General features: G+C 37.6%; 1 protein-coding gene across 4 annotated transcripts in view; it reads left to right on the top strand.

Annotated features, from left to right (window-relative positions):
- LOC131164992 (uncharacterized) overlaps window positions 1-19790 on the top strand; it is a 221741-nt gene that overhangs the window by 111466 nt on the left and 90485 nt on the right. For all 4 annotated transcript variants that reach the window (XR_009139382.1, XM_058122576.1, XM_058122575.1 and 1 more), the window contains exons 41-43: window positions 3043-3205; window positions 3334-3603; window positions 15266-15511. Coding sequence is in view for 3 of the 4 variants with exons in the window: in XM_058122576.1 (XP_057978559.1) it covers window positions 3043-3205; window positions 3334-3603; window positions 15266-15511 (679 nt within the window). In the remaining variant the exon portion in view is untranslated. The remainder of the gene's footprint in view (window positions 1-3042; window positions 3206-3333; window positions 3604-15265; window positions 15512-19790) is intronic.

The following is a 19790-nucleotide window of genomic DNA, read 5'->3' as shown; positions in this document are numbered from 1 at the left end:
CAGTGGCAGCTGAATCTATAACCCAAGCATTAGGATGAGTAGTACTAGAGGATGGACAAGCTTTCTGGGATGCTTGGTACTATTGGAATTTGGAATACTCTTCCTTAGACATAGGTACAATATGATGCTCCCCACTTGAGCCTGAAAGCGTGGAACCTGTGGTGGCTGCATTGGCAAGATGACAAGGTTTACCATGGAGATCCCAACATTGTCAATAGTATGACCTCCTCGTCCACAATGAGTGCACTTGTGCGGAAGGCCTCTACCTTGTCCATCTCTTCCACCACGGCCACATGAACCACCTCAAGAACTTCTGCAGTTACTTGGTTGAAAAATGGAATCACCTTGTGTAATGAAAGCAGTCCTTTCAGAACTAGGGATAGGGAATGTGTGCTGGAAGAAGCACGAAGCACACGAGAGTAAGCATCAACAAATGATGGAAACTCTGCACTACTAGAAATCTGGGACCAGATTTCCTTAAACTCAGGTTTCAAACCGGCATGAACCTAAAGAACTATCAAACGCTCCCTTTGCTTTTGCATCTCATGAACATTGGCAATTACGGGTTGCATGACGTTAAGCTTCTTATGAATACACTTCATCTCAGCAAAGTACCCAGTGACACTCCTATTTCCTTGTTGCAACTGAAAGTACTTCAGGGGTAATGTTACTAGAATATAGGAGCTTGATAATCTCCTTGTATTTATACAGATACATGCATATTCATGCAGTTTGGGGCTCCATTAAGTTCCATAATCGGGAGACCATCAATGCATCTTCTTGAACCCACACTTATTTCCTTTTGTTGTTGCTAGGCTTGATTGAAACAAGTGTTTCGATTTACCTAAGCTTGTCATTTGGTTGTTATTAGGGGCTATGATGAAGGAACTATATTCTTGGGATTTAAGGACTCCATCCCAACAGTAAGAAACTTAGACCAACGATAACAAGGTTAAGACAGAACAACCACAACAACCACGGAGAAGGTGACCACCTCAAATAAGTCATGAATGAACTTGCATAAGGTTGCCACAACACAAAGAAGCCAACACACAACTCGTATCAAACAAAAACTAACAAGGTGCTACAATTTGAAAATCCAAAAATGGCTAAAATTTTAACCATAGTACATGATTCGTGCCTTCATGTTGTGATGTATCGGAGTTCTTGGGGCTCTGGAAAAAATTGGAACAAAAATATTGCTCAAGACAACTCTCACATGCTGGCGCATTGAGTCAGTGTTGTTGGCTTCTAGCTGGCATGTGGAGAGTTTTGTGGTTATTTTTGCAAATATGAAGTATTTAGAAAGCTATACTTGTGTGCATAGATTTCTATATTTTCACATTTGTCTGTCTCTTGTGTGTCTTATTTACTTGTAGAGATTATAGCACTCATATAAAGCTGTTGCCACAGATTCTTGTTAAGAAATCTTTCTACAAAGTCCAAGATTTAGGCTCATCAAAGTTTCAACATCCATTATAAATGCAATAATTCAAAAAGCATTGCAAATTAGCAAGTTTATATGTGAAGCACAAGATGAGTAAGCAAGTGTGAGTGCGGCTACTTTGAATTTTGAATAAGAATCATAAATCAAATTGATTTGCAACATCATACCTTATTAAGTGAGTAAACTATGTTCCCATCATTCCAGATTCTTGTAAGTAATCAAATACATTTCCAAAGAAAGTGCAAGATATAATCTTCAGAGGGCAAATCTACAGCAAGGTTGCTCCTTTGTGACTGGTTGGTTGGTCATGGGTTTGAGTCCAAGGAAACAGCCTCTCTACATTAAAGTGGCCTGCATACATCGTGCAACCCTTTCCCTACCCTTGCAAAGCTGGGAGCGTTGTGGCCCACGGATGCCCTTAGTGCAATATATAATCTTTAATTCAAATCTGTATTAATGAGTATAAAGGATTCAGAATCAAATTTTGATGTGCTAGAATATTTTTGTAAGTTACTTTTCAAGTTTTTATCTGTTAGATTACCACTTCACCTAAAAGCTTAAGCTGTTAGGTTGTGGTCCAACAATGTATCTCAAGCCTTTAATACTCCCCTGCACATTCCGCCCAATTGCACATGGGGGGATAACACAATAAATAATGCCCATATTGGGAGCAAGATAATTTTTTTGACAAGCTTACATTAAACGCGGGCAACAAGACTAGAACCCCCAAGACCTTTTGGTAACCAGCTCTGATACCATGTTAGATTACCACTTTACCTAAAAACTTAATCTGTTCGGTTGTGGGCCAGCAATGTATATCAAGACTTAACATAATCAAATTAAACAATTACATGTCAAGATGTGCTGGATTTTGAAAAATATAGCGAGAGAATTAAGTGTTTAGATTTGCATGCTAATATTTGAATAATATTTGGGTCCACACATGGAATGAGATTAAGAACAAATAATCCATGTAAGTATAATACGATTATGCTATAGGAGAGTTTTAAGGTGCGCACATGATAGAATAGAATACCCATTAAAGAATAACAGTGCATAATTATTTTGTTGCTATGCATCAGATGTTTGACAAGTCATCTTATGATGAATCTGATTAGTCATCTAGCAGTCCGTTTACAAAAATCAGCACTTGCAAGTGCTAATTGATTATCCGTTGATATATATGAATAAAGTTCTGGAAATCATCAAAACTCAAACAAGATGAAACATGTTGAAATTAAATATCCAAGCACACATCAACTCAAATTTCAACCTATGTCAACAGTATGGCAGCCCCCCAGTTGCACTTGGAACCCAAAAAAAAAAAAAAAAAACTCATATTTTCTCGCAAATAATTTTTTAAAGAGAAATCAGAAAAATAATTTAAGTTTTGTCTTAATGAATTAGGAGAATTTCTCATTTGTTTATAACATTGCTGCGTAACGAAATATTGTTTAGGAGCATAAACTGTAGAAATATTGTTTATAAATGTGCTTTCTCCAATATCCAACGAAGTGTTATTGTGCTTCCAGCTTTATTTGAGTTTTATTAAAATTATTATTTTAGTTTAGTGTTTAATTTGTAGTTACTTACAGGTACCAGTATGATCTCAGTGCCCCAGGTGCAGCCTCTCAAGTACGATTAACCTCTATGAGGGATCTAAACTTGAATGTTTCAATTTCTAATGCTAATATGATTTTTCAAGCTTACGCAAGCTGGAACAATCTTAGTCATGTCCATGAATCGTATAAAAAACAGGTAACTCCCTCCTGTTTTACTGGGCCTTTTAATATGACCATTATATTTCACTTGTTGCTTTTCATTATTTTGTTAGCATGCCCAGATTTTCTAATTTTCAAGTCCCTTCTGTCAATGTCATGAAACAGGAAGCAGTGCCCCCTTCTTTTGGTGGAAGATCAATTATAGGTGCTCATCACAAAAGAGACTACTTCATCATCCCAAAAAACAAACTTGGTCAGGATATTTTCATTCGAGTCACTGAAGTTGGGGGGCTTTCAAGCATAATTAGGATGCCTCCAGGGAATGTGAAGCCTGTCAAAGTTCCAGTCTTGAAAAATATGCTGGACTCCCATTTGAATGGAAAACTTTGTCGAAAGCTTAGAATATTGGTGACAATTATTATAGCAGATGCTGAGGTAAGGAATTCATTTTTATCTTTTATTCTTTCATTACTGTTTGTTTAGATTACCAACTGCTGTCTGTCTTTCCTTATTGACCTGAAAAACTTGCTAATGTGATGCAACTGCAATAGTTAAACAATTGATTTTCTTTCTTCTTTTCCTTATTTGGATATTATACAGTAAAATAGGATTGTGACTTGGTGCAACATCTGAATCTACTTCCGGAAATCTCTGTGACTGGATACTTAGTTCATTTTAAGTAGCACATGTTTTATGCTGTAGATTGATGTTGAGTGGTAATTAAGAGAGTAGTTTACTTGACCTAAATGAATTTGAACTTTCCACTTGGCCTTGTATTTAACATTAACATTTCAAGCTTGAATTCTATAAATCCTAACTGATATTAGCTCCTTCAGCCTAGGAGCTTGAGCTTGTCAAACTTCGTGTTATAAGTCTGTTGTTGGTTGTTGTTGCTAGAAGCTGCCCTTAGGTATATGAGTTGGACTACCACATCTCATTGGCCTTAACAACACGTGGCTGTTTAGAATGCATTCTTCAACAGTGATCTTCAATAGGAGGTTTACGTGGAACAACTTTCCTGGTCTGTTGCTCAGGAGTCAAGGTTGGTATGATGCTTGAAAAGGAGCCATATCACAGTGCTAGTTTTAGTAGATTCGGTGCAGTAGCGACTGGCGATTGCTTTTAATTTTCAGAGGTGTGATGTAGATCATTTTGTATTCAATGATCATACCACTGCTCATAAAATTTTAATGATTCTTTGTGGATGACATGGTAATCATAGGTGGTGATAGCGAAGGCTATCTGTCACCGGGCGGCAGACTTCCAAGGCCATGCGGAATCAGCGTTGGCTTAATCTGCCCAAGAGGTGACAGACTCGTGCCCGTGCGGCAAGAAGACTAAACCAAGTCTTGTCTAGCTGTACTCATCCTTATTCATGGAAACACTCCAATGTCCATTTCCATGCATGAAAGTGATGAGGGCTGTCTGCATGTGTATAAATATGATTGTATGCATATAGGCGAACATACATGCGTAGGAGTGTTTACATGAATGTATGCATTTGCTTGCTTGGTAGAATGGGTGTAGGTGCATATATGTGGATGACATGTACAGAATGATGTGTGTTGGACATGTGTGTCGTGACACATGGCAGCATGGGTAGGCATACACGTGAGCATGTGTAAATGTATAGGTATGTATTTGTATGTGTATAATATATGCATGTATTTATATGCAAGTTTTTGTGCATGTGCATGGACTACGTGAGGGTGATTGTCATAACATGTATGTTTGCATGAAACGATGTGTTTATAGATACATTTGTACATGTGATGGTGTATTCAATGTGTATAAGTGTGTGAATGCATGCATATTTAGGATGTAGTCATGTAGATATATATGCACGTGCATGACTATATGTATAGTGGTGAATGTCGGTGAGTACAGGTATGTGTGTACGGTATGTGTGAGTGCATCTTGTGCATGTGTGATTGAATTGGGTGAGTGTAAGTTAGTATATATGTATACACACGTTTGAAAATGTGTTACCATGAATGCATGTAGGTTAGATGTATTTCTATATATATATATATATATATACATGGATGCATGCATGTAACACATGGATGCATTAGACTAAACCAAGTCTTCTCTAGCTGTACTCATCCTTAGTACCACGAGTTCCAAAGATAGAAAATAATCCTCTAATTCCACCTTACTAATTCTTGATATGGATCCTTATTTCATCCGTGTCCTTCAGAAACAAAAACTCCCTCACAAGTGTAGAAGATTCATGATTTGATTAACTGGAGTGAAATCCTTTCCCAAAATCGACCTTAGATCTTGAAATCAAACGAGACCCACATCAATTCAGCCCAAGGAATCTTCATACTTGAGATGACATTTAGGTTGCGATTCCCTTTCTTAATATTTTCTAGTAAGATTCTGATCCAATACCATTACCTATAGGTTAATGCAACTCCTTTCAGCTGCAAAGGGATCCATTCTAAATCTCTCATTCTTCTAACTTTATTCCAATTCTTGTTTTCCTTTCCACATATTTTTCAATGATAGATAAGGTTCCCACACCAAATATATTGTCAAGTCTCATTTCCAACATTACACTTCAAGGATAGCTCCATATTTTGAAGGCTCTCCAAATCTAGCAATCTCAAACATTTGGTGCTACCATGCCAAGCATGACATCAAAGCTCATTTCCCGCATTCCACTCCAAAGATGAGTCCACACAACACCTGACCAATCTTATCAATCTAGGGTCAATGTCCCTAAATTTCCAAAGCATACGCAATATTCTCCCTAGCCGACTCAAATTCCATCTTTGAATCCTCAAGGCTCTAAAGTTTAGCACTGACCTTTAATACCAACACTCATTGTCGTTTTTGGTCTTCTGTGGCCTTAGACATCCAAGACTCAAACCCGAAATAGGCACACAATATCCAATTTTCAATTGCCCTTGACAATCTAGTCTTAGCTATTGTTCATCAGGGCTAACATTCTGATACCACTGCCCACTGGCTTTTACATGCTCAAACTCGATCATTCTATGTGGATGAATTGCCCTCTAGCCAAGTTGCACAAGAAATGACATACAAAACAACAACAAACACAAAAGGTCCTCAGACCAAAACAGGTCATGTGCTTTTGGCATGGCTCAAATGCCCTTTGGCAAACCACATCCCAATGTTCTTTGGCGTGAGTAAAGCTAAGGCCCACAGGCCAATGGTGCACAATATTTAACAACCAAATGCCACAAATGTGGTCTTCAGCCGCGTTCCCACTAGAAGACAAATCATAAGGACCTTTTAGAGTTCCAATAAGTCCTCTAGGCAACATTCACAGTTTGCTTTGAGTTCAAACGCATTTACATTTCCATCATAACTGTGACAAGCATAGAGCCACACTTATGTGGCTTAGGGATTATCTGCCTAAAGGATCTCGCAGCTATTTCTTCTGATAGATACAAGGGTCTCATCTATCTTTATAAGGTTTGAAATTCCAGAGTTCAGTGGAAAGACACCCTTGGCAGAACTCCCTCATCCATCCCCGACCAGTAGATCTAAAAATATCACCTTTGCTTATGGAAAAAGTACACCATAGTGTCTCAATCCGAACTCAAGTGTCAACCAAAATAGGAGGAATCTTATTGTGCTGCTTTAATACTTGCCTTAAGGCACAAGGTATTCTCATCATTTTAATTCCCATAAATTAACTCTCATCCCCAAATCAAGGGGTATAGGGTACCAACAAGGATCTTGATTTTCACATGATAGTCTACCAAAGGCCAACGTCCGCTTCATTAACCCAATGAGTCACAAGAGAAGAGGGAAGAGAGTGACCAACAACCCCTCTAATCCTTCCCCCACTTAATGTAACATATTTAATTCCCACTAGAGAGTTTTATCTCTCAAAGGAAAGACCAACTTTGATGCCGACTATCACGAGGTGGCAGATTTCCAAGGCCACGTTGAACCACCCGTGTCTTTTTTGCCTATGATGTGAAAAAATCAACACATACAATGATAAGACTACACCCGGTCTTGTCCTGCCTTTTCTCATTCATGGAAACACTTTAATGTCCAATTCAGTGATCATGTCTCATGGCATGACAACTCTTGTTCCAACTAAGTTTGTCTCCAAGGAACCATGACTCGAATAGTAAGGGCGTTGAACATGTGATCCACAAGCATTGAGCATGCTCATTCGCAATGCTCCTCATGTAAGAACACTCGTCACTTACCATGTACTAGCTGGAGCTAAAGAAGTGACACCATGCATTACTTGAGTGAGACATACAAATGATTGATGTCCCTCAATAGTCCAATTGGGTATGAGATGACATTGTTGTACCCAAAGACCAACAAGGATGAACGTCACAACCTTTGGGTCGAAAGTGACACTTTCATTCTCCAAATGTGTCATCAATGGGGCTTCCAATTCCACATGGAAGCCCAAGCTTGAGAATATCAAGAGCTCGCTCATAAGGGCTCCTTAGGGTGCTCACTTAGTGCCCAAAAAAGCACTTAGGGCGGTAGGCTGCTCACCTAGTGTTTCCCATCAGGAAGTCTTTCTGTGACACTCTTGTACAACTGTACAAGTAATCATCAGTGGTTCATTGATCATACGTCATAGGCATAGAACACCACAATGATAACTGTTCCATCCACCATAGTGTCATAGTGACATTCCAAATGTGTCTTATGACATCTCCATAATCGAATCCATGATAACTAGAGTTCCGTCCACAACCTATCTGACATGAACACCGTATCCTTCCAAGTTTTCCAATGAGCCATTTGACATGTGTCAATGATACAAGGATGTAGCACCATGACACCATGCATCATACATAGCAGTTTATTAGACAATGTTCTAAACTAATGATCTAGGACCATTGAAATACTTCATAGGATTGAGGTACCTAGATCTTGTTTGAGATTTTCTTGGATTATCTTGTCATTGAGGAAATATGTTCTTAAACTGTTGGATTTAACAAGTTTGTTGGGATCCAAACTTGTTGACACAGCCATGATCCTAACAGTAAAAGTGCTAAATGGTTGTATATTGTTTGCTGATCCTGGGCAAATATCTGAGACTAGTTGGAAAATTTAAGTATCATGTAGTCACTTGGCTAGATCTCTCTTTCGCAACTACATTGGGGAAAATATACTGAAGCAAGGCAGATAGATAGAGTCATTTCCTACTGCTAAGGGAGAGCAGGAAACAAAATAAAATGATTGTTTTTTAACCAGGACCCCCTTTTGGGTGTGCGGGTACTTAAGTGTCTGTCCTCTTTCTAGCATGTGAGTAAGTTTCTGATTCTTCATGAACCTTGATGCAGGCATATTTTGAGATATTTCAAAGATACACCTGAAAGAGACCTCCTGTATTGGGATTGTTAAAGCTTGATGTACATTGTTGGTGCACAAGCTATCAGCTTAAGATTTTGGGTGAAGTGGTAATCTAACATGATATTAGGGCTGGTTATCAGGAGGTCTTGGGTTCTAGTCCTGTTGCTTGCATTTATTGTGTGGTGTTTAAAAATTATTCTATTCCCTGTAATGGGTGTTATTTATCGTTTCTTCATCTCTCCCTGTGCTATTGGGCTGCACGTGCAGGGGAATGTTAAATCTTATTATAAATTGTTGACCCATAGCCTATAAGCTTAAGTTTTTAGGCAATGTGGTAGTCTCTAACAGGGGTAAAGTCATACTTTTAGGTAGGATGCATAGATGTAGGTCAGGCTGGATCGCACTTCAGCAGATCTTGGACTGGATACTGTGTGTTTGTTTATGGCAGCTTGGAGTATTGAAAGAGTAAGAAGAAAATTGTGGTTGCATGGTCAAGTGCAGAATTTGAATATAGAGTGATGACCAGGATTTACTTCTAGTCTGGTATTTAGAATTATTGATAAATTTTCTTCTCTATGAGTTAATAACTTTCAAGGCAATCAGCCTACGATGCCATCTGCTCTCGTTGTAGCCTTCGCACTTTCTTTTGGTTTCCTCTTTCCTCCTCAATGGGTTCAAATCAGATGGGGGAGAGTTTCATCTAGTCTCTGCAGATCGAAAGGAAATCTTCCAATTTGCCTTTGGAAAAAGTTGGGGAAGGGGGTCTGTTCTTTTGGAAGAGACATTTCAGTGCAGGAATCAATGGGTCAGATTTTCAATTTTGGCAGCATGATGGGTATTTGATTGTCTGTAATGCCCATTCTTCAAAGGTTGTTTCTGAAGCGAACTTCAGGATTCAAATTTAAGACGTCCTTTTCGAAGGAAGAATGGGCTTTTTTGTGCTTTTCTAATTCGCATATGGTAAAGGAAAGGGGACTTTCTCCAGTGCAGGAAGCAGGTAATATAGTGACTGATGCCGGTGCATCTCAGCTGGTGGGTTGTGTAATGGTGCAAGGGAGGATTTGGGCACAACTGGAATCCAAACTACTACTCAAATCTGGTTTTTTAGTTGATGAAGGTAATAAGGGGCATGGCGGAGGCATTTATTAGTGATGGGAAGATGTCAGTTAAGGCTGGGAGCCTGGGATTAACAAAATTTACTCCTGAATAGTGGTGCAGGCAATGGCTGACATGAAATCCTTTGAAGACAAACAAACTAGTTCTCAGATGATGATGTCAAAGTCTTTGAGAGGAGATTCTAAGTGGCTGTACATATTGTAGAAGCTTCAGTTCCTAAACAGAATGTTTCAGTTGAGAAGGGAGGTGAGGTTGCTAGTTCTAAGAAAATGAAGAAGTCAAAGGGTTTGAAGAATTGAGACAATATGTCTAAGGGATCGTTTGGAACCACTTGTACAAAAGTGCCTTTTCAGGAAAAAAAAAAAAAGTGCTAAATTTAACAAGTGTTGATAATAAGTGCTGAAAGTTATAAGTGGTGTTTGGTTGTGTTTAAAATAAGTGGTATTTGGATACTTACCTTTATAATAGAGTACTATATGATTATTTTTAAACATCTTTTAAATTACAAATATTAATATTTTTAATTAACAATTTTATTAATAATTTTTTTAATTATTTGTAATTAAAATTAAATATTTTATATTAAAAAATAATATAAGATTATTATTTTTAGTTAATAATAAATTTTTTTATTAATGTATATTTATAATATATTACTATCATATTAAATTATGATAAAAATAATGGTATTAATTGAATTTAAAATTTTTTATTTAATGTTGATTTAAATTAATAATTAGCTCTTGTTCAATCCATAATTGAATTATAATAACTAATATGTATTTTAAAATATATTTAAAATAAAAATTTTAATATTTTAATGAATAAAAAAGTTTAAATAAAATTATATTAATTTTATAATTTTAATTTAAATACTTTCCATTAAATGAAATAATATAATATTAGTTATTAATTAACAATAATCTTGTTATTAATATATATTTATAACATATGATTATCACTTTAATTTATTTTTAAAATAGTATTAATAATTAAATTAAATCTTTTAGTTGATTTAATGTTAATTTAAATTTATAGATGGTTCTTTTTATTCATTCCTGAATTTTTAATATTTTATTAATAATTAATAAGTTCTCATGCATACTAAAATAATATATGATTAATTTTTAATTATCGATTTAATTAATAATTATGTTAACTATTATTTTTAATTAACATTAAATATTTTTATTGAAGAGGAGCTTAGGCGCAACGGTAAGGTTGCCGCCGTATGACCTGGAGGTCACGGGTTCGAGGCATGGAAACAGCTTCTTACAAAAATGTAAGGTAAGGCTACATACTATAGACCCATTGTGGTCCGCCCCGTCCTTGGACCCCACATACACGGGAGCTTTGTGCACCGGGCTGCCTTTTTTTTATTTAAATATTTTTATTAAGTAAAAATGATATAATATTATTTTTTGATTAATAATAATGTTATCCTTAATTTATATTTATAACATATGATTATGATATTAATTTATGCTAAAATAATATTATTAATTAAATTAGTATTTTAATTTTTTAATACTAATTTAAATTAATAGATGATTATTTTTCTTCATTCCATAATTGAATTATGGTTCGTTAATAATAAAAAAATATTATATGATTGTCTTCTAATGTATTTTCTAAATTGTAAAATAATCACTAAATTTTATTATGTTTACAAAATTGATCCCGCCTATGAAAAGTGCCACTTATAAGTGGCCAAAAAACTATCTCTTATTGCTTCTCAAAATTCACTTAAATAATTATAAAAAAAATGGTTCTGGAAAAGCACCTTTTGCAAAAAGTGTGTACTGTAGTGCAAGCCAAACACTACTTTTTTTTGTAAAAGTTCTTATTTTAAGTGATAAGTGCTATAAGAACTTTTTTTTTAAGTGCTCTCAAATGGGGGCTAAGAGCGAGAGTGATGCTGATGGTGAGTGTGCTTGTGATGGTGGATTACTACTTGATGCGGTTGAAGAACAATATGGGTATGTTTCATATTCATCTATCTGCTTTGGGATATTTCTCATGTGCCTCAAACATCATTGGAAGGTTTGGAACGTAGTTGTATTTTTATGGATGATGTTATTGATAAAGAATCAGGAGATCTTAAGTAGACTAGGGATGACATTTTGCCCATCCCTCTTTCACCTATGGAAGAGAAAAATGGATATTGGAGCGCAGAAAAAGATGGATTAATGGCATTGTTGTCTAATCTTGGTGGTCAAGAAGTTCGTTTAGATGAGGGTAAGAGTAAGGTGAATAAAGGTGGGAGCTAGCAAATTTGAGTAATTTGATTGATTATGATATAACAGCATGCTTGGTTTGTGGAATGGAATAGGGTAGGGAAGGAATGGAATGAAAATTTGAATGGAAGACGTGATGAAATCAAGTGAAGAATTTAATTCCGTTCCTTTTGATTCCATTACATTCCTACATACTGAATGTGCGATAAGAGCTTTTAAAAGGGGGTTTTCGGGTTAGATTTTGCAAGATTTTTGTTGTTTTCTTTTGTGTGTGTGTTTGGCCCTTATTGTGAGGACTTTGGCTTCTCTGCCTTCGTCTAATTTCTTTCTTAACATATTTATTTGATTATCCAATATGTACACGTGCGTTCGCACTTCACACATGCAATCGTGACTCGTTTCATCTAAGAATTGACTTGGTTAATGAATATGTTAGAAGAACTTTAGTTTCAACATTCATTGGCTTTGAGGTTAATGTATGGTAATTATGATGTAGATCATATTGCTTCAAATCCTGAGGTGACAAAATACATTGAAGTTGATTTTCATTTTTTTTGGGGAAAGTTTTTGCAATAGCTTATTAAAAGCACTCATCTAAATTCCGTTCTTTGTGCCAATGTTAAGTTCCTTTGTGATGGATTAGTGGCATATGATATATTAGTTGCTAACTTGCTGCTTGAGAAAAAAGGGGGGGGGGGGGGAGTGTTATAGGTTCTGTGTCATTAGGAGTATTAATGTCATTCAGGATATGTATAATAGTGCAATGACTAGCTCTGGGACTATAAATGGAGTCTTCACAAATTTTCAGTCACAATAGTTGTGCATCATGGATTTGCTATGTGCTCTTATATTTTCAAATTATTGGTTGATGAACTTACTAGGAGTATCCAAACTAAGGAGCCATGGTGTATAGTATTTGAAGATGAAATTGTATTGATTGATGAAACTGGGGGTTGAATAGAATCTAAGCTAGAATTATGGAATAGAAGTTTTAGAATATAGAGGTTCTAGGATAAATAGAAGTATGACAAAATATATGAAATATAGTTTTAGTAATGGTTGGACGAATATTAGAGAAAATATTAAATAAGACGGTTAAGAAATTAAATGTACTAGTAGATTTCAATACCTTGGATCTATATTATGCAAGCTCAAGGGGTCTAATGGTCGTAGACCCAACTCCAGTGATATTGTCCGCTTTGGCCACTGGTCTCATGGATTTGTCTTATAAAAAGCACCTCACATAGTTGGAGTCTAAACCATCCTCATAAGTCCAAGATCTCCCTAGTACATATCCGATGTGGGACTATGACAAGCTTGCCTGTCCGATCTTTGACACCCTTGTTAGAGTTACTTACACCTTTGTGTAGGATCCGCACACATGATAGTACCCCAAGGGTAGCTCTGATACCCATTGTAATGGTCTTGGACCCAACTCCAATGAGGTATTGTCTGCTTTGGCCCACTGGCCTCACGAATTTGTCCTATAAGAGGCACCTCACATAGTTGGAGTCCAAACCATACTTATAAGCCCAAAGATCTCCCTAGTACACGTTTGATGTGGGACCGTGACAGGAATACATAATACATAGAGCCAAAGCAAGTTGGTTGAAATGGGGAAATGCTATGGACATGTTGTGTGACTGTAAAATACCCTTAAAATTAAAAGGAAATCTTTTATTCGACAGAAATGTTAAGGTGGACGAGTGGTATAACATGAAAACATAAATTATGGAATGAACATTCACAGTAAGTTAGGATAGCACCTATAGAAGATAAGATAAGGTTGCTTGGGGTGGGGGGCTTAGATGATTTGCAATGTGGGCCAAATAGTGCTCTAGTGAGGAGTGAGCTAGTTATTATAATGGTAATAGAAGGGGTACGGTAGACCTAAAATAACTTGGATTGAGAAATGAGATAGTAAGGCTTTAATGGCCCTTAATTTGTCTAAGGAAATTGTCCTTGATTGTGTAAATTAGTAAGAAAAGGTTCATGTAGCCGACCCACCTACTGGGACTTAAGGCTTATTTTGTTGTTTTATATTATAATTAGAATGGACAGCCTAAATTTTCTGTAGGTTCAATTGTTATTAGGATTTTATTTAGCATCCACTTTGCATGGAGTTGCCCTATATCCCTTTCCTTAGGATTTTCTATAGTCAAGTATCCCCCTTATGCTGGCCCTTCCTCATGTTGACCAGAGAGGAAGGAAACATAACACTACACTGAAAAGGAGGCTATTGTCTACATCCATGTGGAAATGCCTATTCATCCTTGGTATTTTTCAAAATTCAAGAGCAATAACCTGTCAGAATCTGGAGAAGAAAATAACGAGAAAATAACCTCATATTTGCCTTCCTTTGAAATGCATTTTGTTGGTAAGTTCCATCACACTCAAAAATCCACTATTGCTTAGGACATGACAATATTTTCTATTGTTCCACAGGGATGGAAGAGCTGATGGTGCAAATTTTAGTTGCTGGAAAGGGCATGTAATGTAGTTTGATATTGATCAGGTTTGCAGAGACCATTTCACTATCAAATTTTGTGCCTCTTTGTGCAATTCTTGATGTGATGAGGATTGGAGAATCTCCAAATTTAGGAGTTTTGCAGACAAAGTCCCTTATTCATTTTAGCATTGCACAACTTGGTGCTTTGTAGAAGAGGAGGACCGTCTTCGGTCAAGAGATATTGTCACTAAGTATTACTTGGGAGTGGAATACCACCAAGGAGGGAGAGGATATGGAAGTGGTGTATAATGGGCTGGAGGATTCCTCGCAGTCTGTAGAGCTTGAAGTAGGCAATGGAGAGTTTTGATTTTTTGGCCTTACCAATGGTGTAGGGAAGTTACATTGAAACTTCAGTTTCCAAGTCTTTATGGGCTGGCAAGGTATAGGAATGCCTTTGTACAATTGTGTAATGTTTTTTGAGTTTCAGCATGTTTTGGAGCGTGACTTTGTAAGGCAAGCACAAGACTAGGAAATGGAACCTGTTTCAAATTTTGTTAAATTCTTGCTCAAGAAAGTGATAGGAGTAAGTGGTGAGGTGGAGCCTTACTGAAGGGGCATGCTTTAAAGTGTACTTCTATTACATGTGGACCCTAACAAGGTGGTGAAACCTGAGGTTGAGTTTTACCCAACTGTGATGGGGAATGAACGGGAGCATGAATGGGTTTTGCATGATTACGATTGGGGCATTTTGAATAATGAGCTTAGTTTTAACACTGTTTTAATTCTAATATTTCCATCTTTTTTTTTTTGGTTTATGTTATCGCTAGTTATTTTGTTACCATAAGCACACTTTTTGGGTAAAATGGCACGTCTATTCAATTCGTACATTTATAGACAATTCTAGTGAATTTATCTCCATCTATTGTGTGTTGTATAGCTGATATTTCTTATTCTAATTTATTACTAATGTGTCTTTGCACTGCAGTTCCCCAGCCTGGAAGGGCCATCTTCTCACCAATATACTGTTGCAGTCCGTCTTACTCCAGACCAATGCTTCCCCAGTAGTTCAGTTCCTAATCAATGTTTTACTCCAGATCAATGCTTTTCCAATGGTTCACTTCCTAATCAGCAAAGTGCACGTACTTGTGGGAGCAGCTCTGATTACTCATTATCCACTGGATTAGAATTGGTTAATTGGAATGAAATGTTTTTCTTTAAAGTTGACTACCCGGTATGTAAAAGCTGATCTTTAGATCTGTTGGATTTTGTTTTGTTCTGTTTTTGGTTTCTGCGTTTCTTAAGATATAATATAGATGCTTGATCGATCCCTTAAAAGGGTGGATAAATCTTCTTTATTTCTTTCCAAAAAGTTATTTTATGTGCATTACTGCCATTGCCTGCTGCATTGGTGAAAGTTTCTGTCGCATATGCAAGTACATATGTCTGTCTCCAAAGCAGCTATTTCAATAAAAAGTGCTGAAGGTTTGGGACTACCCTTCCCTGGGCCCCACATGGTGGGAAAATAATTGAGTGATGACCTTTTTGGGATTAGTTGTTAATCTTGTACATCCTTTACTGCCTTACTGTCTATGATACCAAGAAAGAGAACAGAAAAACAGGTTGTGCATTTTTTATTTCCATTCTTGATATTGCTACTAATAGATTCTCCATCAGGCATAGATTGATTAATGATTCAATGTTCTATGCAATCTGCATCCTGATCAAGATTTATGCTCCAATTTATATTTACATTGCATTGCCTACCAGTTTCATTAGCATTGTGTGCTTAGTGTGTCCACCTGTGTCCTGAGATTTCAGGGTTATGAAACTTGATCTGTGAACTTTCTACAGCCTGCCTATCTGCCTACCCATCCACATGCGCGCGCGCGCACATCTGTCTTCAAATTTGAATACCTGACATGACTGTGAACGGTAGGTGAACAGGAGTGATTAAGGTCTTATATAAACTGTTGGTCCACAACTGACAGCTTAAGCTTTTAGGTAGAGTGGAGACTTAACATGGTTTCAGGGCTATCGTTGCCAAGACTGCAAGAGGTCCTCTTGCAAACCAGCTGCACATGAGGGGGCATTAACGCTTGGTATACATTGGTGGCTCAAAACCTACTAGCTTAAGCTTTTAGTTGAAGTGGTGACTTAACAGTAGCAACTGCACAGCAGCAATGAACAGTAACCGTTAACACTCGTAAATGAGCAGTGACGATGAACAGTATGTGTACAGTAGTGGTGAACATTACTCGCAAACAGTGAACCCCCCAAAAAAAAGGAGAGAGAGAGAGAGAGAGAGAGAGAGAGAGAGAGAAGCATGGAGGATCGAAGCTTACTTTAATAATACCATCTTACATTTCATAGTTGAGGAAAGGAAAGTGGCTGCATGCGCGCAGGGGGTGGAGTTTGAAGTTAGATTAGAGCTTAAGCAGTTAGGTTGTGGACCAAGCATCAAGTTTTTACAAGAGTTAACATTCAGCTCAAGCTTGTAGGGCTGTATGATAAAAATATCTGGACATAAATGCTCCTCAACATTGCCCTTTTACCTACTCTTTTCATACAATTTCAAAGTTTGAAAGCTATGTTTCCTGTTCTCCTTGAATTATCTTTAGTTTTAAATTGAAAAGAAAAGAATATTAATTAAGAGCGAAACTTTTATTTGGGTTTAAATCTCAAACTTATATTTTGAGGACATTTTATTCTATAGTTAACATTTTGGTGAAATTGGTCTTTGACGGTGTGCTGTAGATCATTCCGTGTTTTATCGTCATACTTCGTCGGGTAGGATCCTTCCTGTTATTTATGTGGATGATATTGTTATTATAGGTGATGATGATAAAGGTATTCTGAGTCTCATTTTCTACAGACTAAGTTTTAGACCAAAGTTTTGGGACGGTTGAAATACTTCTTGGGTATAGAAGTATCTAGATCTCAAGACGAAACTGTTTTGTTACAAAGGAAGTATGTTCTTGATCTATTGGATGAAATTGGCTTGTTGAAACTTAACTGGTTGATACACCAATGGATCATAAGAGCAAGTTAATGTTGGATATGGGTGATTTGCTACCATATCCTAGACGATACCAGAGACTTGTTGTAAAGTTGAATTATCTCAGTCACTCGACCGGATATGTCTTTTGCAACAAGTGTTGTGAGTCAATTTCTAGATTCTCTGAGGACAAGTCATTGGGATGTAGTATTTCGCATCTTGAGATCCTGGGAGAGGTCTTTCATATTGTGATCAGGGTCACACTTATATCCATGGATATACAAATGTAGATTGGGCTGGATCACCTTCCGATCAGAGATCTCCCACCGGGTACTGTATTTTGGTTGGTGGTAATTTGTTTTTTTGGAAGAGTAAGAGAGAAACTGTGGTGGCAAGGTCAAGTGTTGAATCAGAATATAGAGCTATGACCCACACTACTTGTGAACTTGTTTGGTTGAAGAGCATGTTGGAAGAATTGGGTTTTTTGCATTCTCAACCTATGAAGTTGATGCGTGACAATCAAGTTGCTTTTCATATTGCCTCCAACCCGATCTCTCATGAGCGGTGAAGCACATTGTTTGCCACTTTGTTTGGGAGTGTTAAAACTAAGAGAAGAAAGAAAGAGTTGTAAATAGCTTCTGTATTCTTTGTATATGTAAAACTGTTCAAGGGCCATCCTTTTATAGGTGAAGGAGGCAAGCTCACAAAGGTAAATCATTAATGACATTAATGCTAATTACACAAATCATGCTCTAATTACACAAATCATGGAGATTGACCAAATCATGGAGATTGGTCAATCAACTTAATTAGGGAGGTATGCTAACATAATCCCTCAAACTCAAGGTGGTATCGAAGATGCCAACTGGAGTTTGCAAACTAAAGCATGATGGCGACCAAGTGGATGAGCCTTCTTGAAGATATCAGCTAACTGATCAACCAAAGGAACTGACAAGAAGTGAAGTATCCTCTCCTGAAGATGATGACGCACAAAATGACAGTTGATCTCGATGTGTTTGGTGCGTTCATGAAAGGCATTGTTATGAGCGATCTGGACAGCACTATGATTGTCACAATAAAGCGAAGTGCTTGAGGGCTGAGGAATACCCATATCTTGGAGAAGCCAAAGAAGCTCAGAAGTAGTATCAGCAAGGGCTCGATACTTGGCCCCAGTGCTAGAGCGAGCAACAACAGTCTGCTTTTTGCTCCGCCAAGAGATAAGAGAGTCACCAAGTAGAAAAAGGAAACCAGTGGTAGACCGGCGATCAGTAGGGTCCCCTGCCCAATCAACATCAGAATAAACCTGCAACGTCAATGATGAGTGAGAGGAAAAATGAAGCCCAAGAAATAATGTTCCCTTCACAATGCGTAAGATGCAAAGAATAGCTACATAGTGAATGGAACGAGGAGCCGACATAAACTGGCTAATAAGGTGCAGTGCATAGGCGATGTCTAGTCTAGTGACAGTGAGATAAATCAAGCTCCCAACAAGCTGTTGGTAACAAGTGGCATTGGGAAGGAGCTCCCCATCAGTATGATGGAGTTTGATGTTGGGCTCCAGCAGACTATCAACTATCTTACAATTTGTGAGACCAGCACGTGTGAGAAGATCAGAAGCATACTTGGCTTGGGTCAAAGAGTAGCCATCAGAGGTAGGGGACACCTCTAAGCCGAGGAAGTAGCTAAGAGAACTAAGGTCTTTCATCTCAAACTGCTGACATAGAAACTGCTTAAGCTCATGAATACCAGAAGTATCATCACCAGTAACGATCATTTAATCAACATAAAGTAGTAGAATAGTGATGCCTGTATCAGTGTGACGAGTAAAAAGAGCTGAATCATAGGGGCTAGAAGCAAACCCAAGCTATGCAACAGTGGAGCTGAACTTGGCAAACTAAGCACGAGGAACTTGCTTAAGCCCATATAATGCACATCGGAGATGACAGACCTTACCAGGAGGATGAGGATACCCTGGAGGAGGTTGCATATATACTTCCTTAGCCAAATCACCATGTAAGATGGCATTCTTGATGTCCATTTGAAATAAAGGCCATCGTCAGAGGCAACAACCAAAAGGGAGCGAACGGAGGTAATATGAGCAACAGGGGCAAATGTCTCTTCATAATCGATGCCATACTTCTGAGTAAAGCCCTTTGCCACTAAACGAGCTTCATGTCTCACTTCAGAACCGTTAGAGTTCGTTTTCCTTTTATACACCCATTTGTTCCCAACTACAGTCTTTCCAGGAGGCAGGTCAACTAGGTCCCAAGTATGAGTTTTGTGAAGTGTGTCAAGTTCTTTAGACATAGCTTGCCGTCAAATAGGAACCGAGCAAGCTTCGTGATAATTGCGAGGCTCGTGAAGAGAGTCAAGAGTAGAAAAACAATGGTAATCACTAAGATAGGTAGGAAGGGCCCTTACCCTGGTAGAACGATGGACATCCAAATCAGAGGACTCAGGCGGAGTGGATGCGATGACATGATCATTAGACGGTCTAGGCTCGTGAGAGGTAGAC

The sequence above is a fragment of the Malania oleifera genome, chromosome 9 (genome assembly GCF_029873635.1).
Source record: "Malania oleifera isolate guangnan ecotype guangnan chromosome 9, ASM2987363v1, whole genome shotgun sequence".
In the NCBI taxonomy this organism is placed as follows: domain Eukaryota; kingdom Viridiplantae; phylum Streptophyta; class Magnoliopsida; order Santalales; family Ximeniaceae; genus Malania; species Malania oleifera.
This window is presented reverse-complemented; position numbering and strand designations above follow the sequence as displayed.